The sequence below is a fragment of the Corvus hawaiiensis genome, chromosome 2 (assembly GCF_020740725.1).
Source record: "Corvus hawaiiensis isolate bCorHaw1 chromosome 2, bCorHaw1.pri.cur, whole genome shotgun sequence".
Classification (NCBI taxonomy): Eukaryota; Metazoa; Chordata; class Aves; order Passeriformes; family Corvidae; genus Corvus; species Corvus hawaiiensis.
The window spans coordinates 116,773,052-116,798,881 of record NC_063214.1 but is presented as its reverse complement, the minus strand read 5'-3'; the positions used below and the strand labels follow the sequence as shown (position 1 = coordinate 116,798,881).

Below are 25,830 nucleotides of genomic sequence, written 5' to 3'. Positions count from 1 at the left end.
TTTTTGAGTTTCTCATAGACTTGAGTTGCCTTTTGTCTCTTGGCCCTGATGTTAGTGTCTCCCTGCAGCTTTTCATCCAGCTGCTCAAATTCAATCAATTTCAACAGCAAGGCTGAGATGTCACAGAGAAAACTAAGTTTCTGGACAATTTCTTGGACATGTGAGGAGGTGTGGTGCTTAGGCGGGAATGTTGCATCCTATTGCTGTTCTGCAAAGGGAAACCAAAGCATCCACAGTTTGCAGCCTGAGGAAGCACAGCACGTGTTTGCTATCCAGTGAGGGTGTGCTGCCCCTTGCTCAGCCAGCAGTCTTGTAGGGGCTTTAAAAATGGTTGAAAAATTTGTGGGAGGGAGCAAAGGGCAAAGAGTTTAACTATGCATAATCAAGGGATGTGGGGATCAAGGAGCTGATGGTTATGTAGGGGAAAAACCTGAGTGGGTAACCATGAGGGACATAGGGTAAAAATGTGTAGGAATGCAGGCTTCTTCACTTGTCCTGTATGAACTGTCCTTGGGGCTCTGGGTGAGTGCAGGGCAGCCTGGCTGTGACTGAGCTCAAGGCTGTGACTTTGTGTGCCCAGATCACTCATGAAAACCTTCCTGTGCCAGAGCATCACCCGCCTCCCCCAGACATGTCCAAGATGTTGTTCATCCAAGATCTCCCCTTGGGACATTCCTTTTATTGTCAGGCTCCTCAGCTTGCCTTTTTAAAGCACTGATAGTCCACAGTGATTTGTGCCTTGCGGGCAGCACACCTCAGAGGAACTCTACCTGACCAACTGCTTCTTCCTGCTGAGGGAGCCAGGGGGACACCAACTTCTGGTCCTTCTGCAGCTGCATTTTCAAGTCAGACTGAAGGCTAAGTATTGTCCACAGACAATATGTCTTTCTGAATTCTATCTTAAAACTAATAACCATGTAGTTTAGACCAAATTTTCACAGTCTTCACCATAGCAGCCTTATCCCCTAGCCTTGCTGTAATAATGTTATTTGTGTAAATAACTGAATAAACATTTCCATTTACAGTTTCTTAACAACACACATTGATTAATACATACAAACATTGAAAGAAGAGACCCACTTAGGTTACAGAAGATTATGTGTGTTTAGGTATTTAAATATCCTGGCATAACAAATCTGAGATAAAACACCATGGGGAGAAAGAAGAGACAAAAACCATTAACAGACTTTTGTGCCACCTGCTCCTGCATTGCTGTATGTGGTTGTGTAGTTTTATTTATCGGCAGTATTATTTGCCTAATATTTATTTCTATTTTTAAAATGATAGAAAATATTTCCTGTAAGAATTCTGGGTACCTCATACAAAGTGGAAATTCATTATATAAGTATTACATTTTTTGTTGCTGCAGACTGCCATTACAATGCTTTCAGTTCCTCCTACATTCCCAACTATGAGAGGAATACTGCTGGCCAATCCCCAAATATAAACCCTCCTTCATCAATTCAATAATGGAACAAAGCATGGCCTTTCCCTGAACTGCATTCCTGTGCATCCCACTCCCTCTAACTGCTTGCAGCAAAAGGGTGCAATGTTTATGTCTGTGTGTGAGTGTGTATCTACATTTAAAGGTTGTCCTTGCATTTGTACTCCTTTTCTGGTCATTGCAGACACAACCAGCACAGATACCAAGCAATGCCTGTTCTGACAGCATGTTTGATGATTTGGAGGTCTGTTACCTGCTGTCTCAGAATGTAAAAATTGCCTGGGGGAGACTAGAGAGTGGCAGCACTGGGAAATCCCTAAGATGAAAATGAAACATTGAGTTTTCTGCATGAGTGTTGTAACCACTAGATTTTGCTTAGCAGGCTGTAGCTTCCTGGGAGCTCAGCGAGATTTCTTAGGGCAACGCGACCCGGTCACATCCTGTAGTCCATCTCAGACGATCCCACAATCTTGCTCCGGCAGCTAGCAGCGTTACAACCAGTGATGATGAAGGAGGTGAGAAGGGTCTCCCATGAGGGCTTGAGAGGACTTTATTCACATCTTGTCCCCGCAATCCCCAGAGGCAGAGAGACCTCGTGATTCGAGCACAGGGGGGTTTTGTCAGGGACCCAGGGGCGTTCCCTGGGCGGGGTTGGGGCATGGGAACCAATGGGGAGAGCCCGAGGGAGTGGCCAGGCTTAGGGCAGGGAGCTGTGGGAGAACCATGTGAAATAGGAAAAGCAATGGGTTAAGAGCTCGCCACACGAGTCTGAATGCATTTCACAAGACATGCATGATGGAAAGGCGAAATCCTCGTCCTTTGAAGAAGGAACATGGAGATTGATGATGCCAACAGAGCAAACATTTGGGTCCCCCTGAACTGCAGGTAATGGTTCCAATGCTATTCTGAGGACAAACACGAGTCTAGTAGGTCATATGGTGATGGTGGAATAAGGAATAGGGTTGCAGATCTTCACTGCATTTTATGGGGATTGAACTAGGGAGGTTGGTAGAACTCCATGCAGGAGTGGATCTCCATCTCTTCAAAATTACATCCCGAGACTTCAAGGAGGGATTTATGTCACCTGATTTCTCTATTAAAAAAAATATACATGTTTAGTTCAACTGAGTCAGCAGAATATCTGTGGTTGTTCACAGAGAGAAAAATTGCTATTGATGCCAATCTGAATTGGGCCTGTACTGAAAGTAATTTGGAATGGAAACTCTACATTTGCTGCTGGAAGAGCCTAAACTTAGTTTTCAGGCAAGTACTTGTAAGTGAGATAAACTTCTTTTGAAGGGAACTCAGGTCAGAACTGATGGCAGAAGAACACCTTAGACTTCTGTAAATATTATCTTGTATCTGGGGTCATCTCAGATGTCTAGTGGTCTTTGAAAACTGAGCTCCGAGCTCCTGTACTTTCTGCTTTTGTTTCTTCAAAATGTCTGGTTTTATGGGTGGGATTAAGTCAGAGCGTTTGAGAGAGGCTAAAGATTTATGAACAGCTATGAAAAAGTTATGGGCCACAGTGTTCTTGAGGTGGGGGGAGGCTACATTAGATATTTCTACTTTTGTGCTTGTGATCATGTGCAAGTTCATTCAGAAGGCCACAAATGAGAGTGTCAGTTTATAAGTCACCAGGCTGTGCAGTCAATTAATTGCTGATTAACTTCCACTGGCTGCCAAACAGAGCCTGGAAGCTGAAGATAAAAATATTGAAAATCCCTTTTGCTGATTTTCCTGTACTAGGAATTTATGTTGTGGTAGCAAATTGCTGAGCACTACATCTCAAAAATACCACTGTTTGAGGAATTATTGATAATTGTTGAGTATGCTTAGCACCCAACAAAAAATTAATACAGATATTGTCACCTGCAGATGACACAAAGATAAAAAACCTAAACAGTGCCAGTAAAACAAACCTAACGCATCATTTTCATGGTGAGGACCATGAGTAGGATATCCGCTGTCTCCTGGAGGTTTTCATCCAGGAGCTACTTTGTCTTGCACGTGATAGGTTCTTGGTGCAAGGAAATGGAGTATGTAAATCACTTTCTTGCCAGTGGAAAAAGACAGACAACACAGCAGTACAATGACCAAAGGGCCAATAGCCTTCATTTTAAAGGAGGGTGTTGGCTAAATTAAAAAAGATTGCTGTGTGTGATCTCTCTGTTTAAAGTGAGTGCAGTGCCAGAGCAGCAGTCTCAGTCTGTGGTTGCAGCAAGGCGAAGCTGCTGCTGAGCTTTGCCACCACCCACCCTGGGTGACCACGGTGGCATCTGTGAGCAAACAGAGAGCTGGGACACACTTGGTCAGGGAGAGAAACACAAGGTTGACATAAGGGGAAAAACAATGTAAACACTGAATATGAAGGGAAGAATATGCAGCAAAACTCACATCCTAAGAATTTCAGTCCTAAGTGGGTCGTTTGTTTATCCCACCAGTCAAACCTGGCTGTGCAGCAAAGCAAGCCAAAGAAAGTCTCCTTTATTGTTTCCATGATGCTTACTCATCTAAAAGCCATTCCCCTTTTAAAATATTCTATTTTTAAGGCATAATTCCCACCTGTTCTTTGATCTTATACCACATAAGACATTTAGCTAATAACATCATCCATCAAATACCAACTTTCCTTTAGAGTTCAAACACAATCGACACAGAACCCTGTCCATCTGCTGGCCAGTGCCTCTGAACAGATCCATCTTGTGAATGGCCAGCTATGTTGCCTATTTTTTAATTAACCAGCTTAGGTCTGTGCTTCCCATAATCCTGCAGGATGACTAGGAGGCATTCCACAGGGAAGTGAAACACCCTCCTCTGCAGAGAAGAGAGTTCGGTGCATCCAGAGCTGTGATGTGCTTGTTGCAAGTGGGGTTTTCCAGTGGATAGAGCCTGCCTTCAGCCCCTCAGGGAATTTTTATTTTTTTTTTTGCATAAAATCACAACATTTTATAAAAGATTTTAAGGATAACTACTTTCAAACTTGGCATTCTTCAGACAAAGATGTGTAAAGTAGAAAGACAATGCTTTCTTCTCTGACCAAACTTCTGAGTTTATTTGACAGAAACTTCAGAATTTCAGGACAGGTTGTCTGAAGCAGGGAAATTGCAGATTTGCAGACATATATTTATACAGAAAATGCTCGCCTGCTTACCCAACTGGAGAGGCAGGGAATGTCAGATGACTCAGCCGACCAATTGTAGTCAAGCAGCACAGCTTGAATTGAGGATACCTGAGATCAATCACAGTTAAAAAAGCCTAAGAAAAACTGGTCAGAAAAAAAAGGGAGATTAATGAGTAATCCAGGGAGCAGGTAGCTTTTCTGTGGATATTTTCCGAGTGCAAACAGTTATCAAATTCTTTAAATCATTACTGTAATATTCTTTACTTAGCTCCATTATCTTGCTTCTCAGTGGTTTGCTTTATCTTGCACATGGTGCATTTGTTCAGGAAGGAATTTGATTCAGGATTTATATTCCACTGCCTTACACATGGCACGGCGTCCTTATCTCCAGATCTGAAACAATAACAGCAATCAAAAAAGCGCCTACATTTCCTTCTATTTCCTGGCTTGCCAATAATAAGAAGTCCCTGCAGAGGGGAGCTTGGCTGGTGGTGTTTTGTGATTTCTCAGATAACAAGAGCTTCACATTTCTGTGGAATTCCCATTTGCCAGCGAGCTGCTGCTGCTGCTGCTGCCCTGATTGATATATGACTGCAATGGCACTTTTCCATTTGACATTCCCCCTCTCTCCCTCGCTCTCCCTCTCTCTCTTAAACAACAGCCCTAACTTTTGTGTGTTGCAAATATAAAAGGCAAGCCATGTGACAGAGGGACAGAAGAACAAAAGCATTTGGAAGTAACAGGACCTCTTCTTAGCTCTACAAAGAGTTCGAGGAAAGGAAGGACTGGTGCATTTTCCAGAGGTAAGCATGCAAATAAGAGATTCCTACAGATTTTGAGTGTTATGTGGACTTAAGCTGAGTGCTTAATCTCTTTATCTGACAAAGATATGTTCTCCTTGTACTGTTTTTTAAATTAAACTGTGCTTAAATTGAATCAACACAGCTCTAGTCCCTGTGTCTCCTTATCATTGTGTCCTTATCTCCTGTCTGAAGGTTGCCTGTATGTGGTCAAATAGGTAGCCCAGGGTGCTTTTGAGCACCTTGGTTAAACACCTACTCTTGTGAGCACGCTGAGCTCCAGTCTGCAGCTCTGTGCTGGTCCTAGCTGTGTGGCTCTGGAGTGAATGGACATGCTGGACTCTGCCCTGAATTCACCGAGAGAGCGCTCATATCGGCAGCACCCTCTTTGTCCCACTACGATAGGGCTCTATGAGCACCGGCAAGCCTGCTACTTTAAAGTTGGGCTGTTTACTTTTATCACAACTTACGCCTGCTGTTCCCTTGCCAGTCATCTGCTGGAATGCTCAGAATAATTTGAAACACCAGTTTCTAATGTTTATTAAAAAAAAAAAAAAAAAAAAAAAAAGCAATATTTATTTCTAGCTTTGTGTCTCACGCTTCGCGGGAGCACTCATAATTCGCACACTATTATTCATCCAAACTTCCGCCAGGCTTTCCAATGGACCGGACAGCACTGGTTGTGGATTAGGACAGATTTAGCATACACTCTTTATTGGCTATGAGCTGCGAGGAAAGCCCCGGTGCTTTGCTGTAGCGCCCGGGGTATATTTGGTAGGTGGCCGGCGTGACACGCAGCGCGGCGTGGCTGTGCCGCCCGGAGCGAACACGGGAGGATGCTGCGCGACCCCAGACCGCCCGCTGAAGGAGAGGGAGGCTCTCCTCCGTTCCCGGCAGATCGTTTCCCTGTGTGTCAGCGCCAGAGGCACGAGCATGACTGTTCTCTGTTTCTGTGGGACGAAAGAAGAATTTCCCTGCGGTGAGCCCGGTGGCCAAGTGTCAGTGTAGTGTCACAGCGAGGCTCGGGAGCGGACACTGCCCCGAGAGAGCGCGGCTGAGGAGGAGAGCCCCGGCTCCCTGCGGGGACTCAGGTGAGTGAATTCATCCTATGAAAGTTCGATTGAATGGGTCCAGCAGCAAAGAACAGGGTAACAAAGAGGACCAGTCTCAGCACGGGGTTAGCTACTGCTGCAGTGTCACACAAAGTGTGTGCTGAGGGGGGCAATTTTCTTGTGACAAATCTGAATTTGCAAGATGTGTGTGTGTCTGTGTGAGCACTGACTCTCGTGGCACTGCCAGGCAGATTTCCTACCCTACACTGCAGTTCATTGAAATTTCTCTTATAGCCTCCCCATAACACATCTTGTTTGTTTCTGCCTGGGAGAGATGGCATGGCAAGTAACTTCTTAAGGTTTCTGCAGATCTTTAGAGACGAAAAATATGTTTCCTATATGCTACATGTTACTTACAGGTCCTAAAGCTTTGTAACAGTGGCTGAGAGGTGGGAACTCTGCCTGTTGAAAAAGGACTGGCAAAAGGTTTTCTAAAACCAGAATTAGGACAAACTCACTTGAAGGCAAATGATTATTTAAAACCAGCAGTGGGGAAAAACTCACTTCAAATCAGTACTTTATTGCAAAGGTATTTTCTAATAGAAGCAGCCCAGCTGCCTGGTGGGGTCAGTAAATGTGGCTGTAATAATCATGGTGCTATTATTTGTCCCTCCTCAAAAGAATATAATAGCTACATTTGGGACATTTACCTTTTATTTTTTCCCCCTTCCTTCTAAATTACTAGTGATGCTCACTTTTTTTCATGCTGTGGGACCTTACTCATATATGTGAGTAGTTATACACATGAATAATTTCCTGGACCTAAACAGAACTCTTTGGTGAGTAATTACTTACCAGCTTGAATCAGGGGTTCCCAATGTGACTTATATATACATTGATATGCCCTTGCTGCTAATGAAATCTTATTTTGTATTATAAAACAATGCTTTAAGACTTTCCAGTTAAAAACAAATGTGGAAGGAATAGGTATTTCAAGCTAACAAAATAAAATGCAATTTGATTTAGGGACAGGGTATAATTAGGGGCTGCTGATGATTAGTTACAGGCTCATTTCTCTACCTGAAGGTGTCCCATGTAGGTTTCCTGGGTCTGTGCAGTCAGATTAATGCATGCTGAAGACTGGCCTTTGCAGAGCAGGATATTTGTTATGGACAGTCTTGGGTAGAGTTTGCAGTAGCAGTACCCTAGGTAGCTCCTTAGGCATGGCTGTTTCCCACAAAAGCCATCTGCCCCACTGGAACTGTCCCTTATGCACCTTTGAGGTTTGTGACAGCATTTGCATGTTCTTGGCTTCTTGCCTTGCCAGGACTGCAGTCTCTCTTGCCCAGGTGGGAGGGAAATAAGCCACCTCCTTGGCAGCTCACACTGATGCCTGCTGTGACTTATTTGACAGGGAGTCCTCCTGTGGTTGGCTTCATTCCCCATTTCTCCTGGGGCTGACTTTGTTCCCTTCCTGGCTTGTCTGCTCTCAGATGCACTAGGAAGTGCTCAAGGTTGTCCTTGGAACTTGAAGAGAATTGACTATCTGTGGTGAAAGCTTGCATGAAACCACTGAGACAGTCATTTTTGCAACTTGTCTGGTGGATTATTTGTTTAACCGAAGGAAAACAAAATTCTCTGCACCCCCGCAATGATTACTGTAATTACAATTATAAATATTTGATAGTTGTATTACAAGTATTACAAATTCCTCTGTCTCTAATGTCCTTCTGAGTATGAGGAGGGAATTGTCCCTGTGAGTTTTAGAAAAGTTTTGCTACATGAGACTGTGCCACAGCCCCCTGTTATTTGAGCAATCCACCTCTTGGAGCATGGCTGGAAGAGGCCACATCAAAGAAAGTCACAGACCCTGTGGCTGCAGCTATGGGGTAACTTGCTGGGGCAAAGGATTTTCCCAAACCCCATCCACTGAACTCTCAGAGACCTGAGGGTTTATAACCCTTCCAAAAACTCTTTAGAAATTAAACCCTAGTGGCTGTAACCCCCCCATACACAACAGGTCCTTTTGCTGTGCCCAGCTAAACTCTTGCCCTCTGCGATATCTTGTTCCACCGGATCATTGTCGGTTGTGTAAACACATGTTTCTTTTCATCAGTGTTAGGTGTTCTGCCTCTCAGCTCCCCTGCCCTTCTCCATGTCCTGGTATCTTGGGATGGGGTGAACAGCCATGTCCAGATCACCTCTTTTTCTGCTGCCTGACTTCACACTTGACGGTCCTTTTGCTGAAACTGAACTCAGTGGCAGGAGAAAGGTTTAGTTGGGTCAGGTTAGCTCAGGTGCCCCAGCCAAGAGCCCCCCACTTTGACCACACTTCTGTGCATGCATATGAAGAGATGTTGCAGTCTCTGCTGGCTGTGATCAGCTGTTATTTCCTTTTTATATGTGTCAGTGTGGAACATATTAAAATTTCTCAGTAGTGGTATGTTAGGAATCCCTCTGATGCCCCACCTCTAACTTAGCAGAACAATAAAAGCAAGGTTGTAGTAAGCCATTGAGCAGCTGGTCGTCTATATATTCCTCCTTTTCTCACATAATCTAATTCAGACTATTATCCGGGTAGCAGTGGCACTACCACTTCCAGACACCATCAGTCCTTGTCCTGTTTGCTGGAATTTCATTGTGTGGCATCAAGATCCCTTCTACTACAGGAGAGTGTAGCCTCTCTTCTGGTGTGAGAGTAGGGGGCTGCTGGTGCCATGGAGACACTGGTCCCAGGAATTCCTCCTCCCCATTACTATTTTTCAGCTTCTCTTTGTTATTTTTCTAGTTGCATCAATCATTGTTACCGCTCTCACTTGTCACATTTTCGTGCTTGTTATTACTGAGCTGCAGACTGTGTCGGGCTGAGGCAGCACAGGTTATGTTGCCCTTTAAGACATGTGGGTTGAGGATCTGAGTTAATGCCTCAGCTCTGGTTTGGCAAAGGTTAAGCATACCATGGCAGTGACAATCACATTGCTGTCATAGCAGCACGGCTGAAAGGGAGTGGGACCTAGGGGAACGCTGCTCCGCTTGTTAGAAGACATAGAATTGTTACCATGGGCCAAATATTTAGGTTCCCTAATTATCAGAGGATAAGGTATATGGATGGTGGTCTGAATGTTGCCTGTGTATAAAAGAGGAAAGGATTTTGCCCCTGGGGTCAGAAGAGAGGGAACATCCCCTTCAATCATGTGCTGTCTCCGGCATGCATAACACTCTCTGCTGGTCCTAGCAGCAGGGATGTGTTTGCTTAGTGTTAAAGAATAGAAAGACCCATTCCTACTCCTGCATCTGTTGATAACTACAGGCCTTTGAGTTCTCTGGAAAATATGCAAAAGACAGGGAACAAAAACTGCCCACCTGCTTGTAACACACTCCAACAGGTAGAGGACACATGCCTGAATGCCCTAGACCTCTCAGCAACTTGTAATTTGGCCAAGAGTAATTTTGCCTCATGTTGGGTCATAAGACTGAAGTAGAGGTAATTACTGAAGCAAATCCTATAGCTAATGCTTGGCTGGGAACATTTGCACTGTAGCCAGCAGCCACCCTTCCTGCTTTGCCTCCTGAGAGGGATGGGCAGCCCTAGACTGCTCAGCTCTGCACCTGGTGCTTCACCGAGGAGTAATCCCATCCAGCACCCTCTGGATGGATGACCAAGTGGAAAATTGTATTCCTCTGCTGTCTGAGACTCAAGACCATGACTACTCTGATATTCAGTGAGACATACAAGAATAAAAAAAGAATCCAAGGCTGGCATCACCTTGCTATTAAATGGCTCTACTCCCTCATTAGAGAGATATCCCATGCATGCCCCTAATCAATCTATTTAAAGCTCCCTGGAAGCAGGAAAAGGAAAGAATAAAAATACAAGCACTCTTTTGTCCCCCAGCAGTTATTCTGTGCGAGTGTATTAAACCCTTTTCTCCGTGTTGGCCTGTGCCTGTCTGCTGGCGGGATGCCAGCCTGCAGTACCCACTGGAGTTTGTTATTTCAACCACCGAGCAGGAAGGCACCTCCTGCTCCCCCTCTCCTACTACCTGAAGGGCTGGAAATATTCTTGGGAACTTCAAAAGCAGAGGGAAGTTCAGACAGCTCAAGTGCCATTCAGCTGGATTTGTTCCACCTCACGCACCAGGTCGCCACAGCGGGAACAATTTTGGGGCCTTAAATAAGCCCGGGGAATCAGTCCTGTTTATGCTCATCCCATGAGTGCTGAGGCTCCCAGGGTGCTTCCATTATGTTTGCTGCAATTGCTGTGTTGCTTCTTATGCTTCACATGCCATGGTCTTCCTATGTTTTCTTTTTCAGTCTGCTTACAGTCACAGGTATTCCTCTCCTGAAATATTAAAAAACTTCAGGCAGTCTCACAGCAAAAAATGGTTTGCAGGAGTTTCTCTCATTTACCATATTGGTAAACAGTGGGTTTGCCGTTTCTGACTGCTCAGAGGCAGCATCTCTTTTATCTTCTCGGGTTTGGAGGGACGATGCCTGCAGTCACTGGCAGTCACACAGTAGGACAGCACAGCCTTCGTAGGACCAGAAGATGGGCTTCTCTACCATGGATTACCAGATGAAGAGGCCTAAATTTCCTTCTTTTGAGCCTGTTTTCCTTCTTACTGCCTTTTTCCTTCCTCTCTCCTCTTCCCCACCAGCTGCTGCCAGCTCTGGCCAGGGGTGTGTGTTGTTCGTGTACCCTCCTTGCTGGCACACACTGCCCTGCTGTGTAATGGGTGGATGGAGCTCCTGTACCACGGATGAAGACATTCCCTTGGCATGGAAGGGGACAAGCTCCATCACAGCTGGATGTCAGTCAAGCAAACCCTCTTTAGCATAATGAGACCTTGGGGGAACATTCACTTATTTAGACCTGTAAGGGTCTCACTCAAAATATTTGGTTTGGTAGTTGCCCTGCCTCAGGATGGGAAGAAACCTGTTCAAATGCTGTGTGGAGGCATTTCTCAAACAACTGGGGTTGCTTGTGTTCACCTGCTGCTGCCTGGCTGCCACATGGCCACACAGTGGCTCTGTCAGGTGTTTTGACAGGCAGCTGCAGAGTGGAGTGAGGATTTTTGACAGCATATACAGGAGGCCAGCTCCTTCACTTCTGTAAAAGAAATGGCCACAGTAAAACAGCTAGGTAAGAAGATGATTGCATTTATTTACAGAGCTAAAAGATACACTGGAACTGACAAAGACTCTGAGGTGGTTCTACAGAAAGCAGGCTCAGACACAGCATCTCATCTCAGGTTGTCTCTCCTACTTGATGAACTGTCCTCTGGAATGGCTCAGATTGTCACTGGTGCAATTCAGTCCCACAGCTCCCAGTGCTTCCCAAGCTGTTCCCAGGCATGGTGTGGATGGCTGCGTGGTCTGGAAGCCACCTGAGTGCTGTGGGTGCCAAAGGATCTTTGGGAACAGACCGTGCTGCCCTTGTCATGGCGGTGGAGAATTTCACCCTGCGGAACAAACCCTGGTGGAGCCTGACTGAATGATTTGCCCATCACAGTTGTTTCCACTCCAATCCAGATCTTGGAGAGTGAAGCCCCCAAATCTTTATCTTCCTGGAAAATCTAAACTTTTCTAAATTTGATAAAGTTCTTCAGAAATCCATTTTGGTCTCATGAAGAACTTTGTGGCTTTTTTTTTTTTGTTAGAATAGCAACAGTGAATTTACACATATGTCCATATATATACACATACATGGTTAGTGACACTTTTTTAGGTCTGGAGTTTGGAGAAACTGAGTAGTCTTGCAACTCTTCTGTTTACATAAAATTCAGAGTGAGGGAGCCACATGGTAGGATCCAAGTAATTGTGTTTACTAAATATGCACAGCATGCAAGGCCAGGCTTAAGTTATGTACACACACCACTACTTTAACGGGATTTTGGCAGCCTCCAAAACATAAAAAGCATTGAGTGACTTAAACTGTGCCCTCATCTTCAAGCAGGAGTCTCAAACACAGAAAATGCACAGCAAATGAAGGCCAAGCTGAGCATACATGCATGGCTAACACAGGGGGCTCAGGGAACAACTAACTAGAAGTACACCATAAATGAGCTTGTCCACTGCTCCCTTCCTACCTTCCAGGGTAAAAGCTGAGCAGATCCAATAGACCTTTGGAGAACTGCTCAGCTCCTTATTTTTTCCAAGATACATAGCAAAAAGGGAATTTCTGTTTATGTTCTCACAAAGTGACTGGCTAAATAATTCCAGATGATGGAATGTTCTTCTGTCCTTAAAGCAAAACAAAACTTTAATCTTCACCACTCTCTAAATGATATTAAAACTATGATAAGAAATCTCCATTATTCAGAAAGCGGTCAATAAGAACGTGGAGTTGGAAAAACAACCCTACCTCTGCCCATATGTCCACATGTAGAACAGTCTTAGACTGTATGTTAATATAGTTTTTCTTTGGGATGTCTTCTATTTTCCCTGAAGTTTTTAGGTTAACAGCTGTAGCAGTTTTAGGTAACAGCTGTAACAAGTTTTAGTATGTTATGTCTGTATGAAATCCTGAAAGTTAGTTACATGGAAAGGGCACTAAGCCTGTAGCTAACAAAACCTCCTATATCTCAGTGAATTCTGAAAAACGTGAACTAGTGATTTTCATCCACTGTTAGGCCATATATTTCTGTAGCAAATTTTCAGCCTGAGGATATGAAGTCACCTTTGCATTTTTGTCTTCACAGGATGCCATAAAGAGGGAGGGTTTAGGCTTCCTTTTTGTTAGCTTGGCAGGTGAGCTGTCTACCACAGATTTTACGTGAAAAGAAAGTGAGGAAAAACCAGATGAAGTAGAATAACAAAATTTCTCTGTGGAATTGTTGATTTTAATAAAAAAGCATGTTTTCCAAATGAAACAAAATGTCATTGTAATGATGATTGATGATCACAATTGTATTTGCTTCTGTTTTTTGGACAGAAGTATAGACTGGAAACTACTTATGCCAATCCTGATAGCATGTGCTATAATTATATAATTATTTTTAATTTCAGACAGCATTTCAAAAGGAATGGAATTTTTAACTTAAAAAAAAATAGAATGCTAAGTTCAAGTGAAATGCCATTGCACAACAACAGCTGGAAATGGAAAATGTCACGGCAACATACCTCATCATGGTGATATACCTAAGTGAAAATATTTTGACTTTTTCTTACAGAATTAAAAATCTACACCCTAACTTCTATGTGTTTAAATGTCCCTCTAAGACTTTTTCTGCCATATATATTATATATCATATATGTGCTTGAAAAACGTTGGTGCACACTTCGCATAGGTGTGTCAGGAGATACACCTACACATTTTGCCAGTGTGTCTGCAAAGAACAGTAACCAGCTATTTCACAGGAGATGGATCACATTCACAGTGGTTTTCTCTCTTTTTTCTTATAAATATGTGATACTTTTTACTTCTTTCAAAGTATTGTTACCAAAGCCTGCTACATTTCTTTGTTAGTAGAGTGTCAGGGCAATTTTTAAAGACTGTGGAAGTGTTAATACTTTTTGTACTGTGCTTATCCTGAAGAAGGTACAGCCATATTCCTTTTCTCACACTTTTCCCTGTGTCTTTCCAGCTTTCTCAGAGTGTTTTCATGAGGCAGACTCTGTGTCATCCAATTATTTCCTGAAGAAAACTAAGGAGATAAGCCTTTGAAAACTGAGCCAGGACTTCAGATTTCACTCACTGTATTAAATCATACTGATCAAAACCAGGGAAAGATATAGAAGCACAGAATTAACAGTGGGACAGAGAGAATGGGAAATGGGGATCCCTGGGTGTAATATCACATGAAATGAGACCGTCTAATATCAAGTAAATTTATTTGGACGGAGAGGGAATTACTGGGTGTGTAATAATGATAAACTATGTTGGAGGGAGACCTTGCCAAGCAGCATGTTTTGGTCAGCCTCTTTATAAAAAAGAATAGGAATGTAGGTAAAAGGTTAAACATGGAGAAAAAAATAGTGCCTCCCTCCTCCTGTTAGCTAATCCTTGGGCATCATCTGCATGAACTGGAGTAGCAGAGTTCACTTCAGGGAGGGAGTCTGTCCCTGCTTCCATGACCGAGAGATTTCTCTCCTATGCTGCTAAAATGTTTGGAGGGATATTTATTGACATGAATGAGGCTGTGCATAAATATATCTGAGATCCTAAGTGTTTAATGTTGTTTGTTTAAGTTCTCTATATTGCAAAAGCATATGTTTTTTATGCATAAATTGCAAAGTATGTTTTTAATACCCCATTTGCTGAGGAAAATATACCAGGTCATATGTCAGACTCTGGGAAAAAAATGTATTGTCATTTAAATCCACAGTCACATAATTTTTCCTCTCCTACTTAAGCACACGGATAATAGCCTGAAGCAAGAACAACAACAATGTCTAATACACAGAGCATCTTTGTCTCTCTAACACACAGAGCATCCCTAATAACATTTCTTCCCAGCATGACACTTCGGATGTCACATCAGCACCATCCCAACTTGGATGAACTCTGGAAGTGTTTGTCACTGCTAGGCACTCCTCTCACAGAAGTGCTGGAGGAGTCTATAAAGCAGAACACAAATCATCAAGCACTCTGGTGGGGAGGCTGTTTGGGAGATGAGCATCAGTCAGTTTAGAGGACTGCCAGCAAACCAGAAAACAGTTTTGAAAGAGGCTTGTATAAGGCAATAAAGGCACACATCCGCTCTTTAAATACTCAAGAGGCTCTGCCGGAGCATTTCTTTGTGAGCAGGGAACTGTTTTATCCTAAGTTCCTTCAGAAAATCTTTGCACTTTTAACTGTACTGATGAGTATCCTTTGACTATCCTTCATCGGGCTGTGTTTAGATGGATAATTCACAGCTCTTTCAAGCTATATCTGTTTGTAGTAAAAGCGAAATTAATCACCCAGTTGGGACTAAGGGCTTTGTGAGAAGGATCAAGGGACTGTGAAGAAGCAGCTGAGGGAGATATTCTCCTTCCCCTGCTGGCACAAAGCTCTGGGCAGCGTTTCAAGGGCTGTCCTTTGCCTTTTCCCTAGGGAATCTTCTGATCTCCAACATGAACCAGAAACCCAGATGCCTGGGTAGATAGCCATATGTCTCCACCTAAACAAACTTATTCCTTGGATATTATGGAATAATAAATTTATTTTTCAGGTGCTGCTCTTTAATTAGTGGGGAAGAGGCTGACACTGAGCAAGTGCTGCCTGACAAGTAAGTAAGTAAAGCCTGTCCATGTGTGTGCATGGGAGTTTGGTACTCAGAGGGCAGGGCAGCCAGAGGCCCAGGTATTTCCTCATGCAGTGCAGGTTGGTGCTCAGCAAGTTCTCTGGGGGTCCACTTTCTTCATGCCTGGGCTTGGACCTTCAGCATCCCTCCATCCTGTTCCTTGTCCCTGCAGCACACCAGAGACAGGCAGCCTCTAGAGCCACAGCTCAGCCTGCCTCCAGCCTTTCCATGTGCTATCTAGGCCAGAAATTCCCGTCTGTAACGTGGAAGGCAGCCAAGCTTTGCCCCTCTTTGGCACTTTGAGTGGATACAGAGTCCTTTCGAATTGCAGAAATTTCTGATGTATTACTAATCACCAGTTTTGAGGGGAACACATTAGGGTCATCACCAAGTGGAAAAGAATGGCACTGCACCACTTGTGATGCTAAAAGTCAAAAGGTTCTCCCTGAAATGATAGAACAGTGCTAAAAGTAACAAGGCCTTGACATCTCCTTCCTTAATGCCATATTCCCTACCTGCTCTGGGAATGATGCTCACTCAGAGCATGTATTTTGGCTAGGAAAGGTCCTGAGTGTCTTAATATTATTTATATCTATTTTCTCCAGAGGTCTTTTTGCTCAGGATTGTGATTTACGTTGCTTTTATTCCAGCTGGGCAGGAGTTTCTTTGATGGATTACAATTTCGGCAGACTCCAACCTGAGAAGAAGAATGACAGCTCAGACACTTAAACCAGACTTCTCACCATCCTGGAAAGGAACTGGCTTCCAGAATTTGGTGGGTTTTTAATGCTCTACCTCCCTCTGCTGTTACCAGCGAGAAGTTCCTCGACAATGGGAAATCATGTACTCGCGGCTTCAATTTCCATGCTCTCGCTGCTGGTGATGATGGGAGACACAGACAGTAAAACAGACGGCTCCTTCCTGATCGACTCCGACCCCAGCCGCTGTATGAGGCACCACTACGTCGACTCCATCAGCCACCCTCTCTACAAGTGCAGCTCCAAGGTAAGGCCTCCCCTCACCTCCTCACAGCACAATGCTGCGAGGGAAGAGTTGTTCAAAAGAGCCATTCTGGGTGATTTTCTCTGCTTAAGTTCTTATCCACCAAAATCGAGCTGCAGGGGGATGCAGATGTGGAGACATCTTGTGTGTACATAAGAACTGGGACTGGAGATAAAGGCTCTTGACTCTCACCTTTTCAAAAGGAGAAATGCATGATGATGGTAAAATTTACATGCAGTAAATTAAAAGTTTCAAAGGACCCCATTTGGGATCTCAGCTGATGGTCCCAAGGAGATGGGCTAGTTTGGGAGTTTAGATCACCCCAGTCACCCATCCTTCAAGTGGGTGTTTAATCTGGAGCATGTAAATTCATAGCTACCATAAGTGAAGTACTGAGATAAAGAACCAAACTCTAAAATGGTAATTAAACAAGGTTGTGAAGAACATTGTTTATTTTCTCCCTGCCCACTCCCTTTTCGAAGCCTTTTTTTTCTTGCAGAATGACACTTGGATGGTAACTGTAGGGCTTAGGAGTAGATAGAAATACAAGATTGACTTTCCTTTGGGATTTCAAGCCTGAGAAGTTTTGTGTCAAAATGGTTTAGCAGCCTGTGCATGTAGCCTACAGACATTTATTTCATTATGTGGAGAAAAAGAATTGGGAGAAACAATGGGAAAATCCTTACTGGTCTCTTTTGTCTTGTCCTAATTTGTTCTGTCTGAGTTAATACAGTCTGTACATTCAGATGAGGGGGCCATCCCTCTGTCCCATGGGAAGCAGCTTTGCCTCAGGCGCTCACATCCCTGGATTAAGGAAAGGGAACAGCTGCCAGCACCAGTGCCTTTGCCAGCCCTGTGTTGGGTAAGAGAGTGATGGGAGGCCGAAGTGTGACAGGGTTTAGGACAAGAGGGGTGCCTGCCTGATGGCAAACCCCAGCAGCAGGGATCCTGGGAGCATTCATTTACAAGGAGAGAGGACTTACAGAGTTGAGATGGATGCAGCACTGGCTGCAGACACCCCCAGATGCCTTCGTGTGCAGAACAAGTTGCCTTGCTTCCCATAATCAGTGCAGGGGTGAGGGAATGCCACAGGTAGCTGCAGGTCATAAAACCTAAAATAAAGCACAAAGAGAAGTGTCCACAGCAAGTTAAGACCCACTCGGTGCTCTGTGCACCAGGACAGCTGCTGTGCACTGGGACAGCCGGGCTTGTCCTGTGCCTACTCAACAGAGAGGAGCTGACAGCCTCAGAATTGCACACAGGGAGCCCTGCTCTGCTCTGGGCTGCCTTACACTGTTCTCTCAGCAGAGCTGTCTGCCTGGCTTTGCACAACCATGCCTGATTCACAGCAGTGGGAGCCCAGAGACTTTTGCCCTACTTCTTCTGAATCCAAACAGTAAAATCATACATTATTTGAGATTCAGGAGAGGCCTTTTGATTTGCCTGTAGCCTAGACTAGACTTTCTTACCATGTGGGAGACATCTGGCATTATCAGAGAGAACTGCAGAGGTGCATCTCTTTGTGCACTATTGATTTTGTCACAGTTGACTCCAGCGAGAGGCAAAGGTGACAAAATGTAGGTGTGTGGGTGGTGTGGATGGCTTTTGCTTACTGGTATCTGCGTGCTACCAGTCCTCCCCTCTCTTCATGTTTCTGATCACCTGTTAGACCAGGGAGGGAGGGAAGAAGGGAGGAAGGGAGGAAGGGAGGGAGGGAGGGAGGGAGGAAGGAAGGAATTCGGAAGGAATTCGGAAGGAATTCGGAAGGAAGGAAGGAAGGAAGGAAGGAAGGAAGGAAGGAAGGAAGGAAGGAAGGAAGGAAGGAAAGAAGGAAGGAAAAAAGGAAAAGAACCCATCAACAATTCACTTTTTTAATCATCCCCAATGACATAGAAAAGCAAAAAAGCAATCAGGCCTTTAGGAGTGGGGCTGATGGAAATGAGGACATTTTGGTTAGATTTCATCATAATGAAAAACATATAATTTCAAAACTGAGCTTTGAGGGAAAAGTTGTTGACATAAACATTCTCAATTCTGGCTACAAAAGTCAGTGATTCTTTTTAAATCAAGCTTTTAATGGAAATCATGTTTGAAAATATTATCACATCTTTTGGCTTCCCAAATTCCACAATGGTTTCAAGAACACTTTTATAACAGTACAGTGATTTGTATGGACTTTCTCATGAAATGGAAAATGAAAACAGTTTCCATACAAAGTGAAATAATTTCCTAGAAAACTTCCTTAATTCAAGCTTTTTTTTTGTTTGTTTGCTTTGTTTTAAGGTCTTGGGGATCTGAATCATCCTGGTAGACATATGGCTTCTGTTCTGGATCTAGCATGTAAACACAGAGGAATATTAGACATGCTAATGGAAACTAGATGCAATGTCTGTTTATATATATATATAGTGATAAAATGTAACCAAGACAAAAAATGGAAAGTTCTCGGGAGTAGCTGTGGGAATTGTGGTACCTCTTGTTTCCACCAAGTTTCCACTGTGGAAGCCTGGACTGACAGTGGCAAGCAGAGACTTTGCCCTTTTTTGGGTTGATAGACTGGTTTCACTGAGATATCCTTTCTCACTCCATATGTTTTCCCTTTGGGTGCAGCGTAGAGTTACAGAAGTTAAAAATGGCTTCAGAAATTGCAAGACATACTATGTTTGCTGTCTGTCCTGGTTGAAAAAGGATTATGTCCACCATTATGTGCTTCTCTGTGGAGGCTGCCAATTGTACCCACATGGGAAGCAGTTTTGGTAAACATCCAGCCAATATAATTTAATCATTAAAATCCCTTTTGCTTGTGGCCTCAGGCAGACGATGAAAACAGTTTTCCAAATCCTTTGGAAACATAGTCCATTATAGTAACAAAACATACAAAAGAGACACAAAAGAGAGGTGGAAGAAGGCCATTTATTCCAGAAAAACAGTGTTTTCCTTTGTCTTCAAGGAAATGTTTGTAGCAGTTCATGAGGTATTACCTTTCCTGACTATATTGGATTTACCCTGACCTCTGTCATGGAGACCCATCGATCTCCATCGATGTGCTGGGTTCTCTCACTGCTGCCAGAGACTCCTAAATTCCAATTTTGACTGTCACAAGTGCTTCGTCCAGATGTGCCAGAAGTGTGCTACCACTGACAGCCTCGCACTCAAGAATCCAGGCCAGAGAGACATGGAGCAGATGAAGAAAAATTCAGCAGATGTTTGAAGACATTTACTCCCGAGGTAGCTCAGGAGATTTTCAGTAATGTCTGCTTGCAGCCAGGCCACAGGAACTGTGTGAAAATCTGTTCTCAGGCATCTCAGCCCATCTGCTTTCAGGCTTCAGCTTGTTGCTGAAGGTGAAGAAAAAGGACTACAAAAACCAGTTCACAGCTTCTGGATTTCCAGAATACAGCTCAAATGATCAGAGTCAAATATTGCCTCAGATTCAGGTTGCTCTCTTTTGTACCTATGAGACAGTTGACTTTAAATAATACTGATAATGATAGTGATAATGATAATGACAATAATATTCTTCCCTAGCTGCTCATAGACCCATGTGGTTCCCTTGTGGTAGGACACTGTGCTTCTGGATCCAGCCCTGCAAGGTGACATGCACAAACTCACATGTGCAGGGCTCAAGGGGGGCCAAGAGGTGTCAGGTTATAAAATACCCACGTTTTTACTATATATACACACCCACTGCATTATTGTGCTATGCCATCATGGCATTACTAGTTATTTAGGTGATAATCTCTATTGCACTATAGTACACAAAGCAATAAGCAGCTGGTGCAATTGATTAAAAGGCAAAGCAAAGCTTTCAAAGTACATGCTATTTCCAGCTCATTTGCACACCTGTCAAAATCCACTGGTGCTGTTCTGGATTTATGAAGAGGAAGGAAAATTTTGGTTAGGACAAAACCTTCATAGCCCGGAAGGTTAGAAAGCTATGAAAATGGAAAATTTGATATTATTTTTAGCCTAAAACTTCAACTTGATAACCTTGGGTTTGTGCCATTTGTAAGAGTTTACACTGTCATCCAAAAACAAGGTATAAAACCAACACTGTGTGATTCTACATTATATAAATACTGACCTTAATCTTATGAAAAACTAAGTAGCCAGAAAAATTGCAGATTAAAATTAGAGCCTCCTCAGACTAAAGCAAGTCTTTAAAGACAAGGCTTAGAATTTATAAATTGTAAATTATAAATTATAAATACACTGGCACATTGACTAAATATTGGCTGGGTTTGCATAAGGAAGCCAGCTGTTTATGAGAAATATATTCAGACAGACATATTGGCACATCAGATAATTCTACCCCATAATTACTCTGGACAACTCTTCTCTAGTCCTGCCAGTTTCTTGAGGGCTTGTTTTAGTTTTATTGGCATTTCTGAAAGTACCTGCAGATACAGGAGCAGATGTGTGCCATAAAAATTCTTAGGGTAACAGTACCAGAAAGTGACTGATTTTTCCAGCTCCAGAAGCATCAACCGCCAGAAGTCAGCCCCAACATACAGCAATGTGTGCTGTCACATTTGGGCTGAAATCATAGAAATGATTGGTTGGAAGGGACTTTAGGGACTCTGAACCTCCCAAAAAGGAATTTCTGGCTGTTGCACATCCCCCTGTACCACTCCAGAGGAGAGTTCAGCTCTGTTGTCTTTGAAGCCTTTAAAGAGTTGTCAGGTGCTGATGGATTGCTCTTCACCTCCAAAATTTATAGGTGATGATCTCAAAGGTCTTTTCCAACCCAGTTAACTCTGTGATTCAGCCAAATGTTTGGGAACAGCCTGTAACACACAGTCTGGTGAACTGGTCAAAGCAGGGGACCTAACAAGAGGTGTCAAGATGCTGGGAAGAAAACTAACTGGGTTAAATGTCTCAATCTGCTCCTTTCCTTTGCAATACAGGCAGGATTAGATACCTGCATAGCTGGTATCTAATTAGACACCTTCACCAGCTGCCTGTCTGGGAAGTGAGTTTTGTTTACCAAGGGGAAAAAAGTGGATCTTTATCTGTGAGTAATGGGGTGACAGCACTGTAGTGATTGTCCCTTTCATGTTCTCTATACACTAAAGGCACTGCTATTAAGGAGCTTGACAGAGCTGATAGGTCTAAAGCTTGGGTGTGACTCAACCATACACTGAAATTTCCTTCCCACAGCTGAAGTTAATTTATGTAGGAATATGCAGTACCACAGGAAGGATACCATAAATTTATGCTACAAATCTTAAAAGATGGCAAATTTGTCAGAGAGCAACAAGAACCCATCTCTTAATTTAACTAAGAAGCAAGATGGTCCCAAGCACAGGTCATCAGTTCACGAAGACATCTTCCTTGTGACCTCTATTGACTGGAAGTGTAGTCACTAGTATATCAATACATTAATACATTTTCAAGCAAAACATTTAGCATGTAAGTGCTCTTGGAAGAGTCATTTTTAAGCACTGCACAATGGATGATCAGAACCTTTCCCATGGATGCAGACAGTGCTGGCATTTCCTACTTGATTTCAGGAATATTCTCTCTCTCTTTTATCTCATCTTTCCTTATGACTCTGACTGAAGAGAAAATTAAACATTCGATGTACCTGCTTGCATGACTTAGAGATTTGCAGCCAGTTGAGCTTCTGTAGAGAAAGAAGCCCAAAAAGGTTTAACACTGTAAAATATTTGCTGTTTTCAGATTGTCTGGAAAAAAGCCATGAGATATGTGCAGCATGGTTAAAATGTAATGTTCTCCCGTGGTCATAGGAAAGACTTGCAACTGTTTTACTGCCTGCTTTAGATGATATAATAAGCTGATATTGAAGTTTGTGTTGGTTAAGGATAATTAGCTGACATGGATTTAATATTTCCGTTCCCATGAAAGTATAAGTCTGTTCAAACTTTTACAACACCCGTTATCAAGGTGGTAACAGCTGTTTCCAGCACATCATTTGCTGAGCTTTAGAGGGTCCTTTCCAAGATTTATGTAGTTCTTAATGCTCTATCCATCTCTGCTCAACAAGGGGTTTTTGGGGAATAGGTGACTGACCATGGACTTGCCTTCCTTAGTGACTCCCATTGTGCAAGTTACCTTGTTCTGGTCACAGCTCACATGGTGAACTCAGAAGAAGAAACAAGGAGCTGCACTGCTTTTGGGAAATCTCATGAGTCAACCCTCATGTTTGGCAACCTATTCAACTTTTCTTACATTTTTACTGCCTTATGCTATGCAGTGCATGTTATATAGATACAACTGATGCAATGATATATAGATACACATATAATTGCAAATACATGTTCAAGGTGATCTTTATCAAAGGGCTGAGCTAGAAACATACTTCTTTATATTTCTGCTTTGCATGCTCATAATATCAAAGAACTTGGACATTTTGCTGTCCCTGAGAACCAGTTCTGCTGATCACTGGTGTATATACTCAAAACACTGGTAAATACCCAATCAAAGTATCAGTCTGGCTGATGATTTAAGGGCTTGGCTGCTACAAATCTGGGGTCAGCAACTCGCAGTTGTGGTCACAGTGTCTGGAAAGCAGGGCTGGCTGTGATCATTCGGGGCCCTGAGGTCAGTCCAGGTCCTGCAGTCCTTGCTGGTGTCAGTGCCAGGGACTTCAGGAGGAGCCTTGCTTTTCCTCCTGCCCACATTATCTCCTCCACTCTCTCAGACACAGCGCAGGGGCAAAGCACGGTGTGGGGCTGGGATGCAGTGACAAAACCCCAGCCAGGCTGGAAGGAGGCTCCCACCTGCTGGTGTCAGCTGTGTGCTGGGGACACTTTCCCTAACCTGAGTGTTTTCTTTCACAGATGGTGCTGCTGGCTCGCTGTGAAGGCCGCTGCAGCCAGACCTCGCGCTCGGAGCCGATGGTTTCCTTCAGCACCGTCCTGAAGCAGCCCTTCCGCTCCACCTGCCACTGCTGCCGGCCCCAGACCTCCAAGCTGAAGGCCATGAGGCTGCGGTGCTCGGGGGGCATGCGGCTCACGGCCACCTACCGCTACATCCTCTCCTGCCACTGCGAGGAGTGCAACTCCTAGGGACCAAGGGGCACAGCAGACGGGGGACGAGGGGGTGCTGCTGTTGGGGAAGACTCCCAAGAAACAATCCTAGGTCAGGCCCGTGCTCCAAGCACACAATTGCAGCGAGGACAGGACTAACCAGGCTGGATTGAATCTGAGAGCAGAAGTACAAAATATCCTGGGTTGCTGGAGGGTGCTGGTACCACAGTGTGGGCTGTGACAAAGGCAAAAGCATGAGGACTTGTTTTTAAGAAGCCTTTCTTTTTTTATGAAAGGATATTTTTGAGAGTTTCTTCTTTTTCTGACTGAGCTCTGACTACAGAGAGGTGCTTTTACTTTAGGCCGTGGGCAGCAGGGGAACAGAGAAGAAGGTCAGCCAGGTATCAGCACTGCAGTCTGGAAGCTGACATTTGGACAGAGGATGGGCATCAGTTCCCACAGACAACCTCTTAACCTATCAATTTATTCTCAGTTTTCTAGTTATACTGGCCTTCAAAGCAAACTGTGCTGTTGGCAAGGGTCATCTGTTACTGACCTAGTGGCCAAATGCTGGATAACTTTAACTGTGGTTTAGCAGAAATTACAAATAAACCATTGAAAAGTGAACTGGATATGAAATGCCATGCTTGGAATACCCAGCCTAGCTGAAACAATTATTTGAACCCTGTGTCATCAGAGTTCAGTGGCTGAGAAACTCTTGGGAAGGGAAAAGTCATGAGGCTCACTATTCCCTTCTAAAAGCCTGTAAGTGTGACACACCATGTCTGTCACAAAAGCCATTATTCAAAAGCTAAAAACTCATCAAATATTAAAATGCCACATACTAAATGGAGTAATTTCTTAACTTGAGTAGACCTGTTGATGTACAGAACCAGAGCCACCAGAATGATGACTAAACCTAGGACTTATTTTCATGTATAGCTCTTAGGCCATTGAGCAAATACCATTTTGCTTTTTAAAGACAGGCAATCCCCAAATCCTAAATCTCAAAGCAACAGGAGATCCAAAGTTTGGGCATGGTGTTTGGTATTTGCTGAGAAACTCTGTTCCTCCTCCATTAACATGAGGTTTTAGGAAGGTTCACTCACAGTCTCTTGTGACTGCAAGGAAACAACATAAGTGTTCTTCTCTCATATTACAATTCTTATCTTATTAAATGGCAGTATATGCAGTCAGCCCGCAGCATGTCTGTGCTGTTCACAGAAACCTGGCTGAGCCATCGTTTTGGTAGAAGTCATGAGAGTGTTGAGAGCATCTTTGCTGTGTAAGAATTCAGGGTCAGTAGCACCCATGAGCACAATCCCACAGTTATTGTCTGGGATAGACAGGATTGGCTCCCATGCACAGCAATGTCTGGCAGGGTCCCATGGTAAGGAGGGAAAGTCTTTTCCAAGAACAGAGTTCAGCCCATCTGTTCAACTCCACCCAGTTCATCTGCAGCAGATGCTATCCACAGCAGCTGGAGGATGCACACTGCTGTGTGTGACAGGGAATCCCCAAGGTCTGACAGAGCACAGCAACAGGAGTTACTGTGGCTGCTCAGGCAAAGCCTAATTCCTTTGCCTCATGATGAATGCGTATGGGGTGTGAAGGCAGAGGTGACAGACACTGGCCTTGCAAGCCAAACTCTGGAGTAGGATGGCAGTAAGAAGTGGAAAGCCATGGGGGGGGGACAGATATGACCACGGACACCAGTTAGAGAGGTTTGTGATACATGGGAAGAACTGTCTACGTCTTCTGAAGGTGACTTGGAGATGGTCATTTTTCAATGACACAGAGCTGTGGGCAAAAAAAAAGGGTGAACCCAACCCCCAGAAGCTGAGTGGCTCAGATTGAAATGTCAGAACTGGGTGTGATGAGCCCCAGTGAGCTCATTAGGCACCATGTGTTATCCCAGGACTGTCAGTCATTCCTTTCACGTCTGATGCATGATCTGAACATCAAAGGGCCAGCACAGGGAGCGTGAGCTGGGCATTATCACCAGACTACTTTATATGAAAGATCATATGTGCATCCCTTTTTCACTCTCTTTCAACCTCCAGCATCTAAAGATCCCATTATCCAAAAGAGCACCACCCCCTACTGTTAATTATATATAGCAAATTCCAGTCCTTATTCAAAACGTCAGCATTAGCTTTGATAGCCAAATAACTATAGAGCAAAATATG

General features: G+C 43.8%; 1 protein-coding gene across 6 annotated transcripts; it reads left to right on the top strand.

The window, feature by feature from the left end:
• The first annotated feature begins 5,022 nt into the window (after positions 1-5,022).
• On the top strand, positions 5,023-24,268 carry LOC125318775 (norrin cystine knot growth factor NDP). Of its 6 annotated transcripts, none has more exons than XM_048289722.1 (5): positions 5,023-5,371; positions 6,147-6,459; positions 15,576-15,632; positions 16,298-16,652; positions 23,453-24,268. In XM_048289722.1, exons 4-5 carry the CDS (start codon positions 16,434-16,436, stop codon positions 23,678-23,680), a joined length of 447 nt encoding a protein of 148 aa, XP_048145679.1. In that variant the 5' UTR covers positions 5,023-5,371; positions 6,147-6,459; positions 15,576-15,632; positions 16,298-16,433; the 3' UTR covers positions 23,681-24,268. The 6 variants fall into 6 exon arrangements, with proteins under 6 accessions (XP_048145679.1, XP_048145666.1, XP_048145662.1 ...); XM_048289709.1 differs by having other exon boundaries at positions 15,576-15,636; positions 16,306-16,652; XM_048289705.1 differs by having other exon boundaries at positions 15,576-15,636.
• The last annotated feature ends 1,562 nt before the right edge of the window (positions 24,269-25,830 follow it).

Excerpts from the sequence above, each read along its gene's own strand:
- LOC125318775 (XM_048289736.1), top strand. The coding sequence starts at position 16,434 with ATGCTCTACCTCCCTCTGCTGTTACCAGCGAGAAGTTCCTCGACAATG. Across the intron at positions 16,653-23,452 it reads TCTACAAGTGCAGCTCCAAG|ATGGTGCTGCTGGCTCGCTG; the intron begins GTAAGGCCTCCC and ends TTTCTTTCACAG.